Genomic DNA, 20,689 nt, shown 5'->3' with positions numbered 1-20,689 from the left:
AATTTTTTGCATCTACAATGAATCGTTAGTCGTAAAGCGAGTCGCTCGGCTCAACCAATAGGAAGAAAGCAAGCTGTGGAAAGTGCACGTTTTGACTGTTTATACCGGTGACTATTGGTTCAATTTTTATTATTTTCAAATCGTCAAGATTCATTTTATTAATTGTTGATCTCACAATTGTAAGGATCGTCAGGATGGAAGTTAACTCATGTCTGTTAAGTTAGCACTCCCACCACAAAAAACCGAAACACCACCTATGCCAAAATTAAGTGCTTTTTATGTGCTAATTATGTACCCAATTTGAAATTTTTGTGCTCGAGCGGTTTAGCAGGAAAATGAAATTGAAGGTGGGGGTGCCAGCTTAACGTTAAGCCAGCACCCACTTATATAAATAATTAATAAAATAAAAAAATTAATACACTAGAATTAAGTGCTTTTTATGTGCTTTTCAACGATATATAAATAAATGTTCGTACTCAATCTCTTCGACCAGAAAATCGTTCAGAAAGTACAAATACACACTAATGGAACAAGAGTAAACTACCAGAAAGAAAGCAATTCTGGAATTGGTTGTAGGCTTAAAATATTCTCCTATTTATGTGCTTTCAAAATATGCAAGACAGGATTTTTGTGCTCAACCCCTTGATCGAAAAACCGACCCTGAAGTGAGCACCCCACCGTTCACCTACAAGAGTAAATTACCATAAAGAAAGCAATCCTGAAATTGGTTGTAGGCTTAAAATATTCTTCTATTTATGTGCTTTCAAAATATGCAAGACAGGATTTTCGTGCTCAACCCCTTCATCGAAAAACCGACCCTGAAGTGAGCACCCTATCATTTCGGTACAAGAGTAAAGTTTCAATGGAAACGCAGACATTGTATTAAGCTTACGATCTAGATTTTTTTTGTTTAAATTTTGCATATATGCGGTATTTAATTTAGACGTTTTAAGTATTAATTATATACTTATAGGTAAATCACTAAATTGAGGAAATAGTAAGGAAATTAAATAAGACTTAAAAATGTTTTGAATATAATTAATTTTAATATATTAAATCACATTTTGTATTGATACATTTATGAATATTGTTTCAATTTTTTTACTTGATGGTAACATCGAAAAATTTGCAAAGTCTAATTTTTATGGAGAATTATTACGTTACTGTAGGACATTTATATGCATACGTTTACACACACACACACACACACACACACACACACACACACACACACACACACACACACACACACACACACACACACACACACACACACACACACACTCTCTCTCTCTCTCTCTCTCTCTCTCCCTCTCTCCTGCGAAGGCGGGACGTAGCTAGGAGAGCCTTCCTCCGCCTCCCCTCTCCCTCGAGGAGGGAAACTTTTCGAGTGCTCCGCAACCAAGCCAAGGCCTCTATTAAGTCCGCCAAAAATACCTACTTGACCAAAAGGCTTGGCTCGACCTCCAGCGCAGCACGATTATGGTCCGACTTGCGCTCTCTGGGCCTCGCTAGCGCTGGGACCCAGTGTCCGCATCTAAATGTCTCCCTAGAAATCCTGAACTCCTTCTTCTCCTTAGCTCACCTCGCCTCACCCGACCCCCCTATCCCGCCGCCAGGCTTTCTTCAAATCTCTCCCTCTAGCCCACCTTACTCTCTCTCTCCCCTTCCTTGCTTCTCTATCTCTTCCTCGCCTCTGGCTGACCCTTCCACCTTTTACTTCCTTCATATTACACCCGACGCTCTGTTGCGTGCTCTGCGCCACAGCACCTCCAACTCTTCCGGACCCGACGACATCAATCGTCGCCTCATCTTAATGTGTCTTCCGTGCATCTTTACCTTCATCCTTGATATCTTTAACCGATCCTTCACCACTTCCTCCTTTCCCTCCTCCTGGAAACTCTCTCACATTATTCCACTTCCCAAATCCAAGCATCCCTCCGAACCTTCCCATTTCCGCCCTATATCCTTGCTTTGCTTCCTGTCCAAAGTGCTCGAACGCGTTGCCTTCGAGCAACTTTCCTCCCACCTATTGACCTACAACCTTCTTGATCCTCTCCAAACCGGCTTCCGTAGGGGGCATAGCACACAAACGGCTCTACTGAAGCTGCTCGACGATGTGAGACTGGCCGTCGACAAAAGAAAGGTCACTTTGCTCGTTCTGTTCGACTTTACAAAGGCCTTCGACACGGTCTCTCACGAGCTCCTTCTTCGTAAGCTGTGCTCTTTCCGCCTGTCTCCCTCCGCCTGCCAATGGGTGCGGTCCTATCTTACGGGGCGTCACCAGCGCGTGCGTGGCCCGGACGGCTCCTTTTCGTCTTGGATGCCTGTTCTCGCCGGGGTCCCCCAGGGCTCGGTTCTCGGCCCCCTGCTCTTTTCACTCTTCATTAACGATCTCAGATCCGTCCTAAAACATTGCAACCACATCCTGTACGCGGACGACCTTCAAATTTACATTCACTTTCCACCTGCTGAAATTGACACCGCTCTCGCTAAGGTCAGAGCGGACATTGCCGCAATCGAGTCCTGGGCCCTGACCAACTTTCTCACTCTTAACGCTCGCAAAACCAAATCCATGCTCCTGGGGTCCTCCAAATTCATCAATAGCATCCCCTCCTCTCGTATCCAACTTCACCTCAACGGTGCACCAATTGAAACAACCGACAAGGTCACTAATCTCGGCATCTGTCTATCCAGCTCTCTCAGCTGGTCGGAACAAGTTCGCGGCACCTCGAGCCGCGTCAACGGCATCCTTTGGCGGCTAAAAGCTTTCTCCGGCTGCCTCTCCTTGCGCCTCCGTACTCAGCTCGTCACGGCTCTCATCTTCCCCGTCTTTGACTACTGCGCGGCCCTCTTTACAGATTTAACAGGGCAACAAAAATTAAAGCTAAGACGCCTAATGAATTCATGCGTTCGGTTCATTTTCAATCTTCGCAAGGATGAGCACATTTCGGGGTACTACGAGAGGCTGGGGTGGCTCAGCTCTGACGACAGGAGGGAGTATCTCACATGTTGCCTCCTATTTTCAATCATCCTTAATTCGTCTCCCTCCTATCTCTCAGAAAATTTCCGTCCTCTTCACCGCCCTCTCTCACACTTGCGCTCCTCCCCCTCCTCATCCCTCGATCTCGCCATCCCCTTCTGCCGCACCTCCACCTACCAACGTTCCTTTCATTCGACCGCATGCTCTCTTTGGAACAATCTCCCTCCTGCCGTCAGGGAGACTGCCTCAGCTAGCGCCTTTAAGCGCTCGCTCTTCGGCTATTTATCGAGCCGCGGTCGCGCTATAATCCCTCCCCCCCCCCGCCTGGCACATAGCGCTCCTCAGCTTCACTCACTACAAACAATACAATCACCGTTATGTTATTTCATTTGTTTTGTTTGTTATTATAGAATTATTATATAGTTTAGTTATCTCAGTTATATCTACTTCTTCTTTGCAGCTTAGTTTTCTCCTGCAATTTCGTTTGTTCTTAGTTCGTAAGTGATATTATTGTTACTCTCTACGTTTCTCTGTACTTCTGTGCGTCCTTAGAGGGCTTGCCCTAGGACAGAATAAATGCTTATTCATTCATTCATTCTCTCTTTCTCTCTCTCTCTCTCTCTCCCTCTCTCTCTCTCTCTCTCTCTCTCTCTCTCTCTCTCCTTTACGTTACGTTCTAGTGCAATGTTACATATATAATAGTGCAGTTCACGCTATAATTGCGCGACTAATACTTGAAGGATGAATTAATTTGATGTTTTATTTAGTATCTAGAGTGTATTTGGATGTTATAGGTTGCGTGCTTGTAATAGGTTAAAATACTTAAAATTGTGGTTATTTTAAAAATGTTTTGTATATCAAAAATTTGAATTCAGAAAATTTTAAATGTTATGATTTTATATTTTTAAATGACATCTATAATTTTTAAATATCCTTCATTTATTATCGATGCACGTTATGTAACAATGTAATATAGTGTACTTGTTTTTCTTATTTATAATATAAGCAGTTCACGCATTGGCGCGACTTATATCTGCAGAGTATCTTAGTTAAATGTAAAAATACGCGTTAACCTGCAGATATAATCAATGCTTTTTATGCAAATTCTGATAACATTACGCTACATAACATAAGTAGCAGTTCACGCTCTTGCGCGCGACTAATATTTGAAAGATATTTAGTCGCATTAATAATTTTGAAAATAATAATATATGAAGTATAACATGATCACTGATAGCTTTCAAATATTATCAATGCTTATTATGTAGCTTTCTCCTTAACATTTTTTATTAACTTCGTTAAAGATTTTTGACATATTCCTAAAATTGTTTCATTTTAACAAAATATATATGTACTTGTATAAGTTGCTTAATTATGAATTGATTTTTGAAATTATATTATTTTTATTAAATGCATAATTACGTTGCATATAATATAAGCTGTGGACAAACAGCGTAATTTGCATTTAAAATCTGTTCTGTGTCCTTACAGTCATCATATTTCATCCATTTATTATTTTTTCTGTAACATATAGCTGCATAATGTCCAATAGCGTCTGATGAACGTCTTGTTTGTGTCCCAGGAGGCTTTGAAGGAGCTCACTTCAGGGTCGGTTTTTCGATCAAGGGATTGAGTACAAAAATCCTGTCTTGCATATCTCGAAAGCACATAAATAGAAGAATATTTTAAGCCTACAATCGATTTCAGAATTGCTTTCTTTCTGATAGTTTACTTTTGTAGCTGAACGGTGGGGTGCTCACTTCAGGATCGGTTTTTCGATCAAGGGGTTGAGTATAAAAATCCTGTCTTGCATATTTCGAAAGCACATAAATAGAAGAATATTTTAAGCCTACAACCAATTTTAGAATTGCTAACTTAACAGACATCGGTAACTCACATGCTGTGACTTGTGTAAGTTCGCGCGTTGCCATAGTTACCATCACTTTTGACCAATCAAACATAAGCGTTTGATTGGTCAGTCTTAAGTCGTAAGTCTTAGAAGTTGGCTGTTGGCCAACTTCACCGATTCACCGATCAGACTCATCGATTACCCTTCCGACTCTCTTCCGACTCACCGATCGTGGCTTAAGACTACGATAAGATTACCGACTACAGACTACCGACTCATTGTAGACCCGGCATTAGTATCTGTACAAGATCTCGACTTTTTCTGGAATGTGAAAGAATGCGGAAAAATTACCGTGATGTTATTTTATGAAACTAGATAGATTTGATTAATTCGTAGCAATTTCTAGATAGCTTTTTGGATGACTAAATATGTAAGTGTAAAAGTACCAGAGACATATTTTGCCAATTGTGAGAGAAGCGATTTTACTACACTGCAATTTTTTTTTTATTTATCTCGATTTTCCGTATTTTCTTTATATGGGAGATATTTCACGTTATGATGAGTCGTTAATTTGTAATGCTTTCGAAAAAAATGTACGACATAAATTTCAAAAATGTTTATGCATCTGCGATTGCGAAGTATTTTGAATGCGGGAGAAATATGTACATGAAAATACGCAAGATCTGAACGAGGCCGCAATATTTGTGATTGGTAACGTGAAAATTGACTCTCAACTGACATTGCTATCTTTTCGCGTTTTCCTGATTACTTTAGCACTTAATTACATGCTTTCCCATTGCTCTTAATCTTGAGCGTATTATTACATAAATGTCTATACACTTGAGTGTTTGAATAAAGTTCCGAAAAAGTGAACCCTTCAATTTGGTTGCAAATTTATATACCACTGTATTTTGGTACGCTGATTACGAATATGATAATCAAAATCGCCGACAAGATCATCCTCAAGGTAAAAAATTTAAAAAAAGATTGAAAAATATTGGTTTTTTTAATATTACTTTGATAAATATTTATTTTATAAAAAAATGTTTCAAATAAAAGTTATAGCTTTTGAAATAATACATCATTGATGTATTATACATTTTTTGCACAGAACCAATAGTTTTCGAAAAAAACAAGGTAATATGAAAAATACTCGCTTCACGTGGAACTTCAACACTTTAGTTGTTATAATAGAAAAAATTGTTTTAAAATGAGTTTTTTTTACGTTTAGTACTGTTTTGCGTCAAAAGTAAACGCTTAGGCGAGGGAGAAGCTCCGCTCCTCCCACGCAACCTTTCCCCAACTTACCTAACCTAACCCAACTCAACCTCGCTTCACGCGGAAACAATGTTTTTTTACATTTATTTTATCTTTTTACAGAACATATATAATTAATATAAAAGAACAAATATATATTTTACTTCGCAATTACGAGCATGCGCTATTTAATAGTATGATTACGCATACCATTGCGATTACGAAAATTATGCATAGAAGTTTTATTGTAGACAATTTCAAGAGCTTTATTTTTATTTGGCACATTTTTCTAGAAAATCAATATTTTCTGAGATATATGTAAAAAAATAAAAAAACCTGGGTTTTACCTCAATTTTTTACCTTGAAGATGATCTTGTCGGTGATTTTTATTATCATATTTGTAATCAGCGCACCAAAATACAGTAGTATAACAATTGGCAATCAAATTGGAAGGTTCACCTTTTCAATACTCTACCCAAGTATTTTTTTGTTATTTATTTTTTCATTCGGTTGTACACATTTAAAGTTATTCAAAGTTAAATAACAAAGAATTTTATTAACGTGGCTCTTTTAAGCGAGCGAAATTTTTATATCAAGATATTTCTTCGATAAATCGATTGTCACTCTAGAGGGCGTTCAAAAACATAGAGATATCATTTCATACTTGTTGTTTAATGTTAAATAAGGATAAAATAATATTTCTAATAATATTTCTAATGTTTTTAAATTCGACATAAAGAAGAAAAATTCTAAATAAAAACAATTATAAACAATGAAAAATTAAAAATATATAATTTTGTAACAAAATACTGTACGTTTTTTTATAAATGAAACCAATTTTTTTATTTATTTCTGAACTGCTCATATTATCATCACTTTTCATGTGATTATTGCAGAATCCAAATTCTTGATTTTTTGATTTCAATTCTATTCATTTTTGATTTTTTGAATCCATTTTCGTTTGCTGAAGGCTCACGTTATAAAACACCCCGAATTATGAAAGGTGAACTATTATTAACCTTTAAACACAAGTGGGTGTAAGAGACCTCAAATGAAGTTTCAAACGCTTGCTGTGTGAAGATGGAATGAGATAGGATGTTTGGATCAGGGGATTAAAAAAGTTTGAAATCTCCTCTTTCGATTGATATGGTTGATCAACTTTTTTGGTTAACTAGAATTTGAACGGTACGGTAGCAAAGTTTTGTTGAGGTCTGTGTAACTAATATTTTGTGTAAGTGAAACTTTTTTATGAATAATTTTATATTTAAAAAAACCGGACAAAACACGTTTTAACAGGTCCGTTCGTATGTTACTCGCATATACTCTGCCTAAAATTAAAATATTAGTGCTGTAGAAAAAGGGACTTACGTGCAGGGTCCGAAACACATAAATTTTCAATTTTAGACACCTTAAATTAATCAAAAACACCTCATATTGCCTTGCTACATAAGTATATTTTTTAACAGGAATGATAATGCCAGAATTTTTTTCAAAGTATGACTCTTCAGCTTTAAAATGTTGTATTTCAAAGTCCTTAAAAGTTTATTATTGCCAAGATATAATTTATTAAAAGAAAAGTGGATTTTTGAACAATTTTTTATTTTTGCTTAAATGGTTTTTTTATTATAACTTTACAATAAATCATTTTTCGACAATGCCGTTGTCACAGTCACATTTCTGTGCAGTCACATTTCTAAAATGCTGAACTTTTATTTAAAAAAAGGGGGGGGGAGAGAGAGAAAGAGAAAGAAAAAATTATTGAAAAATATTGATTGGAACCAAAATTATAGCTTTTCAAAGTTAAAAAAGTCTCTCAGACTCGAAAAAATCGTTTACATATTTTACGAGATCAGTGTATTTGAAGGTTAAAGAGCCACTTATAGAAATCTAAAGTCATACTACAATCTCCACTTGGAGAACTATAAAATACTATTGAAAATGGTTTCCAAAGGAAACCTATTATCTAAAGAATGCAGAGTTTGAAATTTTTTTTATGGAATTAAGGGTGAGACGACAAAATTGCTCTGTCAACAAGATTATAAATTGTACTTATTTTGTGGCAATGTGATTTAGAAAAATATGATAAAACTCTATCTAAAAACGTTTCTTTATAATACCAGTCTAAATGGATTTTTTCATTAATAACACGTAATGTAAAATCTAAAAAGTTTGTGCTATAATTTTTTTATGTTCTACAGCAAACTTAAGACGGCCAACTATTAAAAATATTTAATATGTTATCTTGTTGCAATGACAAGAGCTGCAAATAGTATGTCATTGACATAGCAATAATATTATAGAAAAAGATTTCTGTGCTTGCCATTTGCAATGATTTTTCCTTTAAGTCTTGCATGACAACATCAGTTGATCAGAGATAATGGTGAACTCATTGGGGTGTTAAATGTTGGTTTGTATATTACATCATTAAATATCAAATACGTGGATTCAAGTACAAATTTGATGAGTGACATAAGTCGCTTTTTAGAATGTTAGTATTTCTTTCTACATGTCGAACATAATTATGCAAAAACGTAGCCAGTAGCCGTTATTCAGATCATCTTCTTTTTCGAATTCTTATGGTCATTCTATTCTGAGTTCCATTTGTAATATCATGAGATAATGTAGCCATCGAGAATGTCAGAGATGCGGTATTTAAACATCGCTATACATTACTTGTCATTTTGTTAATAATCAGCGAAACAATTTAAATGTTCTTTATTCCGCCGAGAAACAGCAATTTTTCATTATTACTCCTACGTAATTAAATGATTTGTTAATCGTATAAATGATGCAACATGAGCAAAGAATTATTTGCGATCGCTCTACTTGACATTGAGTCAAACAAGTGTCAAACACAGTGTCAAACTTGAGTTAACTTTAAGTCTAGAATCTGAACAACATTTTGACGAAATTTAATCGTACAATTTATCATAAAATATTGATTATTAGCAAAATTATTGAATAAAATGTAAATAAATGCCCCTAATAGTACCTTTTCCTCTACGTAAGCTCCCTATATGTTTAACGTGGGGTGTTCGCAGACCCGTAACGATGTTTTTTCCATCAGGTTAAAAAAAAAGCAGAATACGATAACCGCGCACCTGGTATCGATTCGCGACAATATTAAAAACGACAAACACAGAAAGAAGGCTAGAAACGGTTGAGTTTGTTCGATTACTCTTTGACACTTCCATCAATTAAACGAGAAAAGATAAAACAAATCGTTAACAATCTTCAAAATATATATTTGATCTTAGTATTAGTCATGCTGAAGAAATGTTTGCAAAAATCCATTTGAGTAAAAATCATCTAATGTATATTCTTCTTTCTCGAAGGATTTTGCCAAAATTTGCCTTAAAACCAGTATTTGATTAAAAGGTCTCTATTATATATTTAAATAAGAACTCTTTTTCAGATTTGTTATTCGTACATTCAATTCTGCATCATGTTATTTAAATGCACGCATACATCACTACCTAGTATTCTTATCTTTCTACAATCGTATCACAAATTAGAAATGTGACAGCAATTATCCATGCGACCACCGATTACATAAAAGTAGATGATACAATCACTAAATAATATAACTATTAATGTTTTCTACACTTGTTGTACTGAAACGAGATATATGCAAAGTGTGGTTTCCATATGAGAAAAATTCGAAAACCAATCATGTAGAAAGCGTTAAGGTACAACGCAAGTTGCGAACAGGCATTCAATACCGGATCCATAGAGCCTATACTAAAAGTTCTACCATCACAACTTTAGAATATCATAACCGGCGGCTCGTTCCGTCGCGAGAAACAAGACTCAGATAAAATATCGCAGTGCCATACCTTGCACGGTTCTTTGCTCTTCGTACGACAGAAACCAGGCATCTTGATGCCGCCGATTGGTATTTTCTTCTTTGGTTTCTGCTCCTCAGATTCGAGATCAGGCGCAGGTGCGGCGCCGTGCTTCGTATTCTCAGCATTCAGCATTTTCTCTCTCTCCTCCTCGGCGATCTTCTTTTTGTCCATACTTTTGTCTTGATCCGTTTGGCTCATTTTCCACTCCTGAAATCGAACATTGGAAAAAGCTCGCGTTTAATTAAGCATGGAACATGAATTTTATCGTGAATTTGACACGCTTGACTGTTAAGATATCCACTTGCTTGACTTTAATGTTGAAAATTAAGAAGGGAAGTAAGTTGAAAACTTTAAATATCGATTTTTTGTTTTCTGCATTTTCTTAAAGTATTAATTGAAAAATGCAAGACAGTTTATTTTATATAGGATATATTCCAAACGGTGTTGGTTTGGCTTTTTTTTTCTAAAAGTTTTGGCAGCCAACTAAACGGAGAAGTGTTCCGCACTCATCATTTAACCTATAAAAATCAACACCTCTTCAAGAACAAATATTTATATTTTCTTCTTTTCTAATAAAATATATGTAAATTTAAATCGAAATAAAGCTATAATACTTGATATGGCTTTTACAAGTTCTAGTTCGCAAGTGATGAAAATATAGAAATTTTTCATAACAAAGATAAATATCATAAATATCATTTGATACATAAAATTGTATAATATTGGAATTTTGTAATAATTTTAATACTTTTTTATCATATGTTCAGTTTTTGTAGATTTACTTTTATTAAATAACTGGAGATATTTTTATTTTTGCATAATTAAAATTTTTTCTGCGTATGATTGATCTGAAAAGTTAAAAATTATAAGAAAAATTTTGATTTTGTAATAGTTTATTACAATATTTACCACTATATATGAGCTAAATCGATTATATCTTTTGTCAGGAAAAAATTGTAAGTTTCATTATCATCTTGTATTTCTAAAGAATGCATTTTTGACATCTTTTTTTGATTTAACATAGCATCCACGATTTATTACGATGTTTGCAAGTTAAATGATGAGTACGGAACACTCCGTTTAGTTACATGGCTGCTAACTTTTAGGAAAAAGAATAAGCCAAACTAACACCGTTCAGAATATACCCATAGTCATTCGGAAGTCCATTGTTAAAGCTTAAATTAACTGTTAACACTTCTATAATCATATTTCTTAAAATCAATGATAATAATGACATAATTTGATTTTAAAGAAATTTTTAAATAATTAGAAGTTAAGTAAATTTGATTTATAAAGAAAAAAAGAAAGGTCAAGCTTTACAATTATGACAAAGCGAGTAGAATTGTGAAAATGCAAAAAGAAAAGAATATGTCATATACTTTCCCTCTTTTACAGTGCTTATTACTATTCTCAATATAATGCTATATAAACCAAAGATAGCAAACTAGAAAATTCATGATACCCAACTTATTAATCAGATCGAAATAGACAAGATCAAGATCAGTATCACTTTGTAAATGTAATTCCAGGTATTATTTTTGATATGTATCATTTCAGATATAAGCTATTTATTAAAATAGACTTCTTCATCTAATTAACCTAATATTTTGACGTTTTTTTAATTAAAATCGTGAAAACATTCAATACGATGTTCAGTAATAATTGATTTTTAAGTATCACCTCTTTTAATTTATTTTTATAAGGTAATGTCGGTATATACGCCGTAGCTATCAAAAATTAAATTTATCGAGTATTATTTACTATGTTTAAGGAAAATAAATTATGCCAATAAAAACTTCATACTGTTTACTATTATAAAAAAATTTTAAATATGAAATATTTCTTTTCTTATACTTGAAAAAGAAACTTAAAAAACCCTTGCATTTTTGTCATATAAAAAAGTGGCGGGATTTACGACTACTCATGTGTAAGATACACGGCACATCAATTATTTACAAATAACATTTACAAATATGATATAAAATAACATAATGATATGTGATAATGACTTACAAAATGTGTTTACAAAGTTTATTAGGGAATAAAAACAGTAAATATGTTTACAGAGTAATAATAATGCAATATTAAAGAAATTAATATGCACAGACATCAACAGAGTGCAGATATGTACGCATTGTGTTCTCAACATAGTGCTCAACGCAGGGTAAGTGCTGCTTTTTAATCATGCAGTGTCTGTATTACGGCATAAATCCCGCTCGCTGAAAAGACCGTATATCCTAAACAAGTAAAATATACAAGATATCAAACTAAATAAAGAATACAAGAGCTATGCATTTGTATCTTGGTTGTATTTCATCCTTTACTATCGCTCAACATTTACATATCATAAAATAATGCCTTTTATATTTTCTACAGTAATCATTTTATGTAGATCGTAATACACAATCGCGCTACTTGTACGTGAAAAAATTAATTCAATTCACGATATTTTCGTTAATATTAACAATAAAGAACTGTAATAACAATACAATACTAATATAGCTTAAAGGCACATAACAAAGTGGTGGTGAGCAAACTATTTTTATTCCTTCTATTTTTTGTAACTGCTGCGGCGTACATCCCCTGCGGCGTAAATACCGAATTTACCCTATTCATCAATTCTATTTTTTAACATTCTACGGGTTTGTCCAACATAAGAAGTTTCATACTTTAAGGCAATGCTGAACTGACGACCGACTGTGGAACTCACTTGACGTCGGTGCATATTGCTGCAGATTTTTCTTCTACGGATTGAGAGTCGCGCGTGAAGCGAAGAGTGAAAGAGGAATAGGCTAACGCTCTTTGTCAAACATACTCATCTATCCATGTCCTTTGACTTTAGCACCTCTAATGCAAGATCTCTCAACTATTATGAACACAATTTCTGCTGTTCGCACCAATTCCACGTGCAAATTACATAAACAATTTTCATGCACTTATATCTTTTATGTTAAAACTTCTAGGATCGTTCTGCAAGCGCCATATTATTCTTTCATTTAATTCATATCTCGCTAACTATTTATTTTATACATACAATGTCTAAAACTAACTATAATTTTTTAATCTGTTTGTTTTTCGTATTAAATTATAGTTAGCGAAGTATGCTTTTGTCACAACTTTTATTATGGATAAGGATTTTGAGATTTGTTAATCTAATTAAAAGATATGAGTATCCAAAAATAAGCACGTATAGAGACTGGTCCAGCGTTGCCTTAAAAAATTGATTTTGTACCCCACGAAATAAGGATAGGTGGGCAGCATTATGCATTTTAATAAATTTATTTAATTTATTAATTACTGAAAAGGCTAACGTAAAATTAGGTTAACATTTAAGTATTCTAATAAATTTATCTGCTGTATTAAGACGTAATAGTAAAATAATTTTTTTATAGAAGCATAAGCAAAATCATATTAAGGTTATTAAGTTGAAATCTGAACAATAGCCTTTTCTTAACCTCTATTAAGCTGGACCCCCCACCAGCGAAAATCAAGTTCGCACTAGGTCAAAAATTTAGTGCTATTTATGTGCTAATTTGTTACTCTAGTCCGGATTTTTTTGCTCAAGCCGTTTAGCAACATTTAAAAAAAAATAGGGGGGTCCAGCTTAATGGCAAGCTGGACCCCCCCCATAAAAAAAAATATATATACAGTAGCCCCTAGGCAAAAACAACTACGCTAGAATTCGTTGCTAATTTGTTGCTCTCATATAAGACCAAAATAAATATAAAATTGTTTATTAAATATCATTATGCGTGGAGCTCGCGCGCCGCGCTGTATCATCCGTCACCTTATCTCGAAATAAATTGCTGCTTGCATAGTATTATATTAAATGATAGAAATCCAACTACTAAAATAAATGCAACTTCGGAATTAGTTGCTAGATATAACTTGTAAAAAATATATTTGTTCGCGCGAGGCGCGTGCTATCCACGCACAAAGTAATTATTTTCAACAAGTTACAGCTAGCAATAAAATCTTAATCTTATACCAAAATGTTCGTTAGACATCCTACTACTAAAAAAAATTGATTTCGGATTTAGTTACTATTGGCGATTCTCCATTGGTCAATTGGGCGATCCGCATGTAAAAGCGGAGATAGCGCCTCTAGTCGCCTATCTACATTACCCTTCCTTCCCGGTTCTTTTTGGCACGATCTCGGTTCGGTAGCCATTCGTCTACACGCGAGACTCTGTATCGCCACGTATCTTAATAAACTGGTTATCCGTATCCTGCAACAACGTATCCTGTTCTTTACTCGCGATCCTTAAACCCGCAACAGGTTATGGGCCCAGGGCGTCTGAAATCGCGAGTGCTCACATTCCTTTTTCTTGGCATACTACACGAGGGACGATCTCGGTACGAGAATCAGTGTGCGCGGGAGAGCCCACAAGGTGCAAGCCAACAGAGCGAGAGTACGAACACGATTCGTAAGTACCCTTGATTAGGCATACACGCGGAACGGCATCGGTGTGCGCGAAAGGACCGATTGAGCGTGTACAACCGGATATCGGCACACACGCGGAACGGCATCGGTGTGCGCGAAAGGACCGATTGAGCGTGTACAACCGGATATCGGCACACACGCGGAACGGCATCGGTGTGCGCGAAAGGACCGATTGAGCGTGTACAACCGGATATCGGCACACACGCAGGACGGCGTCGGCGTAAGACTCAGTGCGCGCGGGAATCCGAGTGAGAGTGTGCAAACGGACATTGGCATACGCGCGGAACGATATTGGCGCGAAATTCGGTGCGCGCGGGAAAAATCCGCGAAAGTGCGAGTGAATAAGACAGAGCACGAACACGATTTTTTTTTTGTTGTTTGGCGTACGTGCGGGAGGTCGAACGAAAGAGTGAGATCGGATATATACATACCGGAGGCGCTTGTTCGGTCGTTGAAGCAAACACGCGCGTTAACAAAAAAAAAAAAAAAAAAAAAATGAACGCCAACGGTAACGTACGTATCGAAGCGCTCGGGCGCGAGAACTACGACACATGGAAACTACAGATGCGTGCACTGCTAGTGAAGAACGACGCATGGGGTTATGTTAGCGGAGAAATCACAAAACCCGAAATCGTAGAGGGAGATGCGAACTCAGCAGCAGCAGTTCGAGATTGGAAAATTAAGGACGAAAAAGCTAAATCCGATCTAATTTTATCCATAGGTGCCAGCCAGCTGAAGCAAATAAAGAACTGTGCAACATCTCGTGAGTTATGGATTAAATTGGAAAGCATTTTTCAGTCGAAGGGACCTGCACGCAAGGCCACACTATTGAAGAGCCTTACTCTACAAAAGATGAACGAAGGAGGCGATGTACGTGAGCATCTACACGAATTTTTTGATGCTGTGGACAAATTGTCTGAAATGGACGTTAACATAAATCCGGATCAACTCGCCATCATGATGCTCTACAGCCTACCATCGAGTTACGAAAATTTCAGATGCGCGATCGAAAGTCGAGATCAGCTACCCACGCCTGAGAACTTGCGCACTAAAATAACCGAGGAGTATGAAGCTAGAAGAGCAGCTACGTCGACTCCGCAACAAGGAGCCATGCTAGCAGACAAAAAGAAATGGAAGCCGAAGAATCGTCATGGAAAGGACGACCAGAACAAAAGCAAAAAATTCGAATTCCGATGCTTCAAGTGTCACAAGGAAGGACACAAATCTTCAGAGTGCACGACGAAAAGGGACAAGAAACCCGCGAGTGTAAGTCTGCTGTCGACCATCGATGAAGGCGACGTATGTCAGATGACAACCAACAGCGACAAGAGCGTTTGGTGTTTGGACAGTGGGTGCACGTCGCATCTCTGCAAGGACATCAATACCTTCACAGAGATCAAGAAGAGTGAGCCAGGAAACTTGAAATTAGCAAGCAATGCATCCGCCGAAATTAAGGCAAAGGGCGCTGCCGAAATCGTGGTAACCCTGGATGGTAAGCGGAGCGATGTGACTCTAACCGACACATTACACGTGCCCGAGCTCCGCACAAACTTGTTATCAGTTTCGAAAATCACGGACAAGGGCTACAAGGTGATATTCAATAATGAAAAAGCCACGATCATGGATAAACACGGGTCCGAAACGTTGGTTGCGAGGCGCATCAATAATCTCTACTATGTGGAGGGAGCATCGCCTCAAAGTTGTCGAAACGCAGAGCACGAAGACAAGAAGAATACGACAAGGTCAGCGAATCATTTGTTGATCTGGCACCGAAGAATGGGTCACCTAAACTTTCGGGACTTGATAAGCGCTCTTAAGAATGGCGCCATTCGTGGAATAGACATCCAGAGCACAGACAAGGACCCTAGCTGCGAAATCTGCATTCAGGGGAAGATGACGCGGCCGTCATTTCCAAAGGAATCAAGTCGAGAAACGGAGAAGTTAGGTATCATCCATACCGACGTTTGCGGCCCGATGCGCGTACCGTCGAACGGTGGTTCGATTTATATGGTCACTTTCACAGATGACCACACTAGATGGACCGAAGTAAGATTTATTAAGAACAAAAGTCAAGTGTTCGAAGAGTTTAAGACTTTCAAGGCGCTCGTCGAGAAACAACTTGGCATGAAGATAAAAAGCATCCAGTCCGACAATGGACGCGAATACGTGAACAAGGAATTCGACGAGTATCTAAAGTCGGAAGGTATTCAGCGTCGACTCACAACGGCCTATACGCCAGAACAAAATGGCGTGGCGGAAAGGAAAAATCGGACGTTGGTGGAGTCGGCGCGATGTCTCCTGCTTCAATCCGGTCTATCACCATACTTCTGGGCAGAGGCAATTTGTACGGCAAATTACATAAGAAACCGCTGTCCAACGAAGAAGTTAGATGGAAGAACTCCCTATGAGGCATGGCACGACAAGGTGCCGACGGTAAAGCATTTCAAAGAATTCGGATGCAAAGTATACTGCCTAGACAGAAGTCCAACGAAGGGGAAGTTTGAGGCTCGATCTAGGAAAGGAGTATTCATAGGATATTCCGAAGAGTCAAAGGGCTTTCGAGTGTGGCTACCTGACTCTCGAAAGGTAGAGATCACAAGAGACGTGCGTTTTCTGGAAGGACACGTCGAAGAGTCAAGAGGATCGTTCGAGGATTTTTATTCGGAGTCCAATACACGTGATCACACTGATGACGACCCAAAAGCATCAGAAATCGATATCCAGTTAACACCAAGAAAGCCGGACGCAGAAGAAGATTTCCAAGAGATCGTCGATGAAATAGAGACGGAAGATGAGATAGATCAGCCAGTTCGCAGACGCGGACGCCCTCGCATAATTCGAACAGGACGGCCGGGACGACCTCGGAAAGACTACGGTGAGAATGAGCAGGAAGCAGAATTTGCTTTTCTCGCGGAGATTCCCACTGCGGAGGCGATATCAGGAGCAAACTCATCAGCTTGGAAAGAAGCCATGGCATCGGAGGTGAAATCGTTAATTAAAAAGAAAACGTGGAGCCTTGTCGAGCGTCCCGAAGATCAGAAAGTAATCGGAAGCAGATTCGTTCTGCGAAATAAATATGACTCCAGCGGAAATCTCGCGACGAGAAAAGCTCGAGTAGTGGCACGCGGTTTCGCCCAAATACCTGGCGTGGACTTTAATGAAACGTTCGCACCAGTAGCCAGATTAAGTTCCATACGCGCAGCGGCAGCTATAGCAGTCCAACATGACATGAAAATCGAGCAACTCGATATAACAACGGCTTATCTGAATAGCGACGTCGAGGAAAGGATTTTTATGGAACCTCCAATGTATCTCAAAGCTATCTTGGAGCATATCGTTCGAGCCGAACAAGGAGACAAATCTGTTCGGGAAACGGCGAAGAAGATGTGGAAGGAACTGGAGGAAAAGGACGTAGTCTGTCTGCTTAAAAAGGCCCTATACGGACTGCGGCAGGCGGGACGTGCCTGGCACACATGTTTGGACGGCGAACTGCGAAGTATAGGAGCGGTTGCATCTGAAGCTGACCCTTGCGTTTATCGCGTCGGGGAAGCGAAGAGCATATGTTTTATAATCATCTACGTGGATGACATCCTACTAGTATCACGTGACGACGAGACGGTCAGGAGACTAAAGAATCATCTCAGTACCAAATTCGAGGTCAAGGAGCTGGGTAGCGTCAAACACTGCCTAGGCCTGGAGTTCACCAGAAGCAAGAAGACCATCTCCATTAGTCAAAGAGGTTATATATTAGACATTCTTGACAGATTCGGGATGTCAGAGTGTCGACCTACGAAGACACCGTTGGATCCTGGTCAAAAACTCATCGTCGAAGAGGATGAAGAGGACAAGAGTGAGGCAAGCTTTCCTTACCGAAAATTAATCGGAGCCTTGATGTACTTGTCTGTAGGGACAAGACCCGATATAGCTCACGCTGTGAGTCATCTAAGTCAATTTAATGACTGTCACGGGGAAACCCATTGGAAGGCAGCTAAGCGAGTGCTGCGGTACTTAAAGGGGACCAGTGATATTGGTCTCGTATTCAAACGCAGCGATGATTCTCCAGTAATGTTCGCGGACGCTGATTGGGGTGGCTGTAATGTCGATCGAAGATCTTACACGGGTTACGTTTTCATTGCAAGCGGCGCGGCGGTCAGCTGGGAGTCGAAGAAGCAGCAGACTGTGGCTTTATCGTCCACAGAATCTGAATACATGGCCTTATCCGAGGCGACGAAGGAAGCCTTGTACATGAGGAGACTGCTGAAAGGCTTCGGAACAATTTTACCAAGTGTTGTTCTAAAGAACGACAACCTGGGTGCACAGAAATTGGTTGCAAATCCTGTGTATCATTCACGCACTAAACACATCGACATCAGGCATCATTTTGTGCGTGACGCGGTCAAGAAGGAAATTATATCCATTGAGTACACGCCTACCGACCAGATGCCCGCGGATGTCCTCACCAAAGGGCTGTCAGCAGCCAAACACGAAAACTGCATTCATCTTCTGGGACTGAGGTTCATCGAATGACGGAGTTCAGAATTTTTACTGCGGTTCGAGGGGAAGTATTGGCGATTCTCCATTGGTCAATTGGGCGATCCGCATGTAAAAGCGGAGATAGCGCCTCTAGTCGCCTATCTACATTACCCTTCCTTCCCGGTTCTTTTTGGCACGATCTCGGTTCGGTAGCCATTCGTCTACACGCGAGACTCTGTATCGCCACGTATCTTAATAAACTGGTTATCCGTATCCTGCAACAACGTATCCTGTTCTTTACTCGCGATCCTTAAACCCGCAACAGTTACTAATTATAACTTGTAAAAAATATATTTATTTCTGCGAGGCGCGTGCTTTCCACGCACAAAGTAATTATTTTCAACAAGTTACAGCCAGCAAAAAAATCTTAATCTTATACCAAAATGTTCGTTAGACATCCTACTACAAAAAAAAATTGATTTTGGATTTAGTTACTAATTATAACTTGTAAAAAATATATTTATTTATGCGAGGCGCGTGCTTTCCACGCACAAAGTAATTATTTTCAACAAGTTACAGCTAGCAATAAAATCTTAATCTTATACCAAAATGTTCGTTAGACATCCTACTACTAAAAAAAATTGATTTTGGATTAAGATTTTTTTGCTGGCTGTAACTTGTTGAAAATAATTACTTTGTGCGTGGAAAGCACGCGCCTCGCACGAACAAATATATTTTTTACAAGTTATTGTTGGTTTTAATAATTGTTTTTTTTTAGTTTATATTATGTATTGGCAACACTCGCTAGATATTAGTTACTAATGTTAATGTTGGCACTAACCTTGCCTTCGCGCTTAAACCTGTTCCCCTCTCACTTCTGTAAGTCCCTACTCTCTTCTTGTGCCACGCGCTTGTACGCTCAATACGTTTTAGGATTTAAACAAAAGCTCTTTGTAAATTCGTGCACAATAAAGTGTTTATAACTAATAGGTTATGGGCCCAGAGTCCCGAATAGATATATCTATTGTGTTATTTTACGGATCCTTAGACAAATACAACCGTAACAAGTTGTAATACAAAAGTGAGGTTAAGTTATCTCTTTTTTGCACGGCACGTAAAAATTAACGAACGACTACAATGTCTATGCACGTTGCACAAATAGAGCATTTATCCAAAAATAATTACGACACTTGGAAAATGCAAATGCAAGCAGTCCTTGTACGTAATGAACGGTGGTTATATGTAAATGGCATGAAGACTCGTCCGCAAGCAGAACAGGATATTCCGACATGGGAGTTAGCTGACCAAAAGGCAAAGGCTGATATCATTTTAAATATATCTCCATCGGAACTATGTCACGTGAAACACTGCCAAACATCACGAGATGTATGGGTAAAGCTCGAAGAAATTTACCAGTCTAAAGGACCAGCGCGTAAGACTACATTGTTAAAGCAATTAATTTTCTCAAAGATGTCTCAAGAAGAAGGTATGGATGAACATTTAAATAAATTTTTTGGCATCATCGATAAACTAAACGAAATGAACGTTGAAATCGCGGATGATTTGGTAACAATATTGCTTCTATATAGCGTCCCCGATAGTTATGAAAATTTTAGATGTGCCATAGAAGCCCGAGACGTATTACCTACTCCTGAAATATTAAAAATAAAACTTTTAGAAGAATTTCAGGCCAGAAGAGGAAAAGAATCGACACAAAACCAACAAAACGCATTCCAAGCAAATAAAAATAAATTTGGCTCTAAACAAGAAGGAAAATTCGACAAGAACTACAAGAAGACGTCGAATAAGGAAAATAAGCCTTATATCAAGTGTAC

General features: G+C 37.9%; 1 protein-coding gene across 2 annotated transcripts in view; it reads right to left on the bottom strand.

Moving 5' to 3' along the window:
* Nucleotides 1–20,689, bottom strand: part of LOC105203209 (neurotactin) — a 101,551-nt gene that overhangs the window by 64,192 nt on the left and 16,670 nt on the right. For both annotated transcript variants that reach the window (XM_039457522.1, XM_039457517.1), the window contains exon 2: nt 9,926–10,144. In XM_039457522.1, the coding sequence (XP_039313456.1) occupies nt 9,926–10,135 (210 nt within the window). In that variant the 5' untranslated portion in view covers nt 10,136–10,144. The remainder of the gene's footprint in view (nt 1–9,925; nt 10,145–20,689) is intronic.

Source organism: Solenopsis invicta, chromosome 2, assembly GCF_016802725.1.
Source record: "Solenopsis invicta isolate M01_SB chromosome 2, UNIL_Sinv_3.0, whole genome shotgun sequence".
Classification (NCBI taxonomy): Eukaryota; Metazoa; Arthropoda; class Insecta; order Hymenoptera; family Formicidae; genus Solenopsis; species Solenopsis invicta.
Note: the sequence above shows the minus strand (reverse complement) of the source record. Positions and strands in the feature narration are given on the sequence as shown.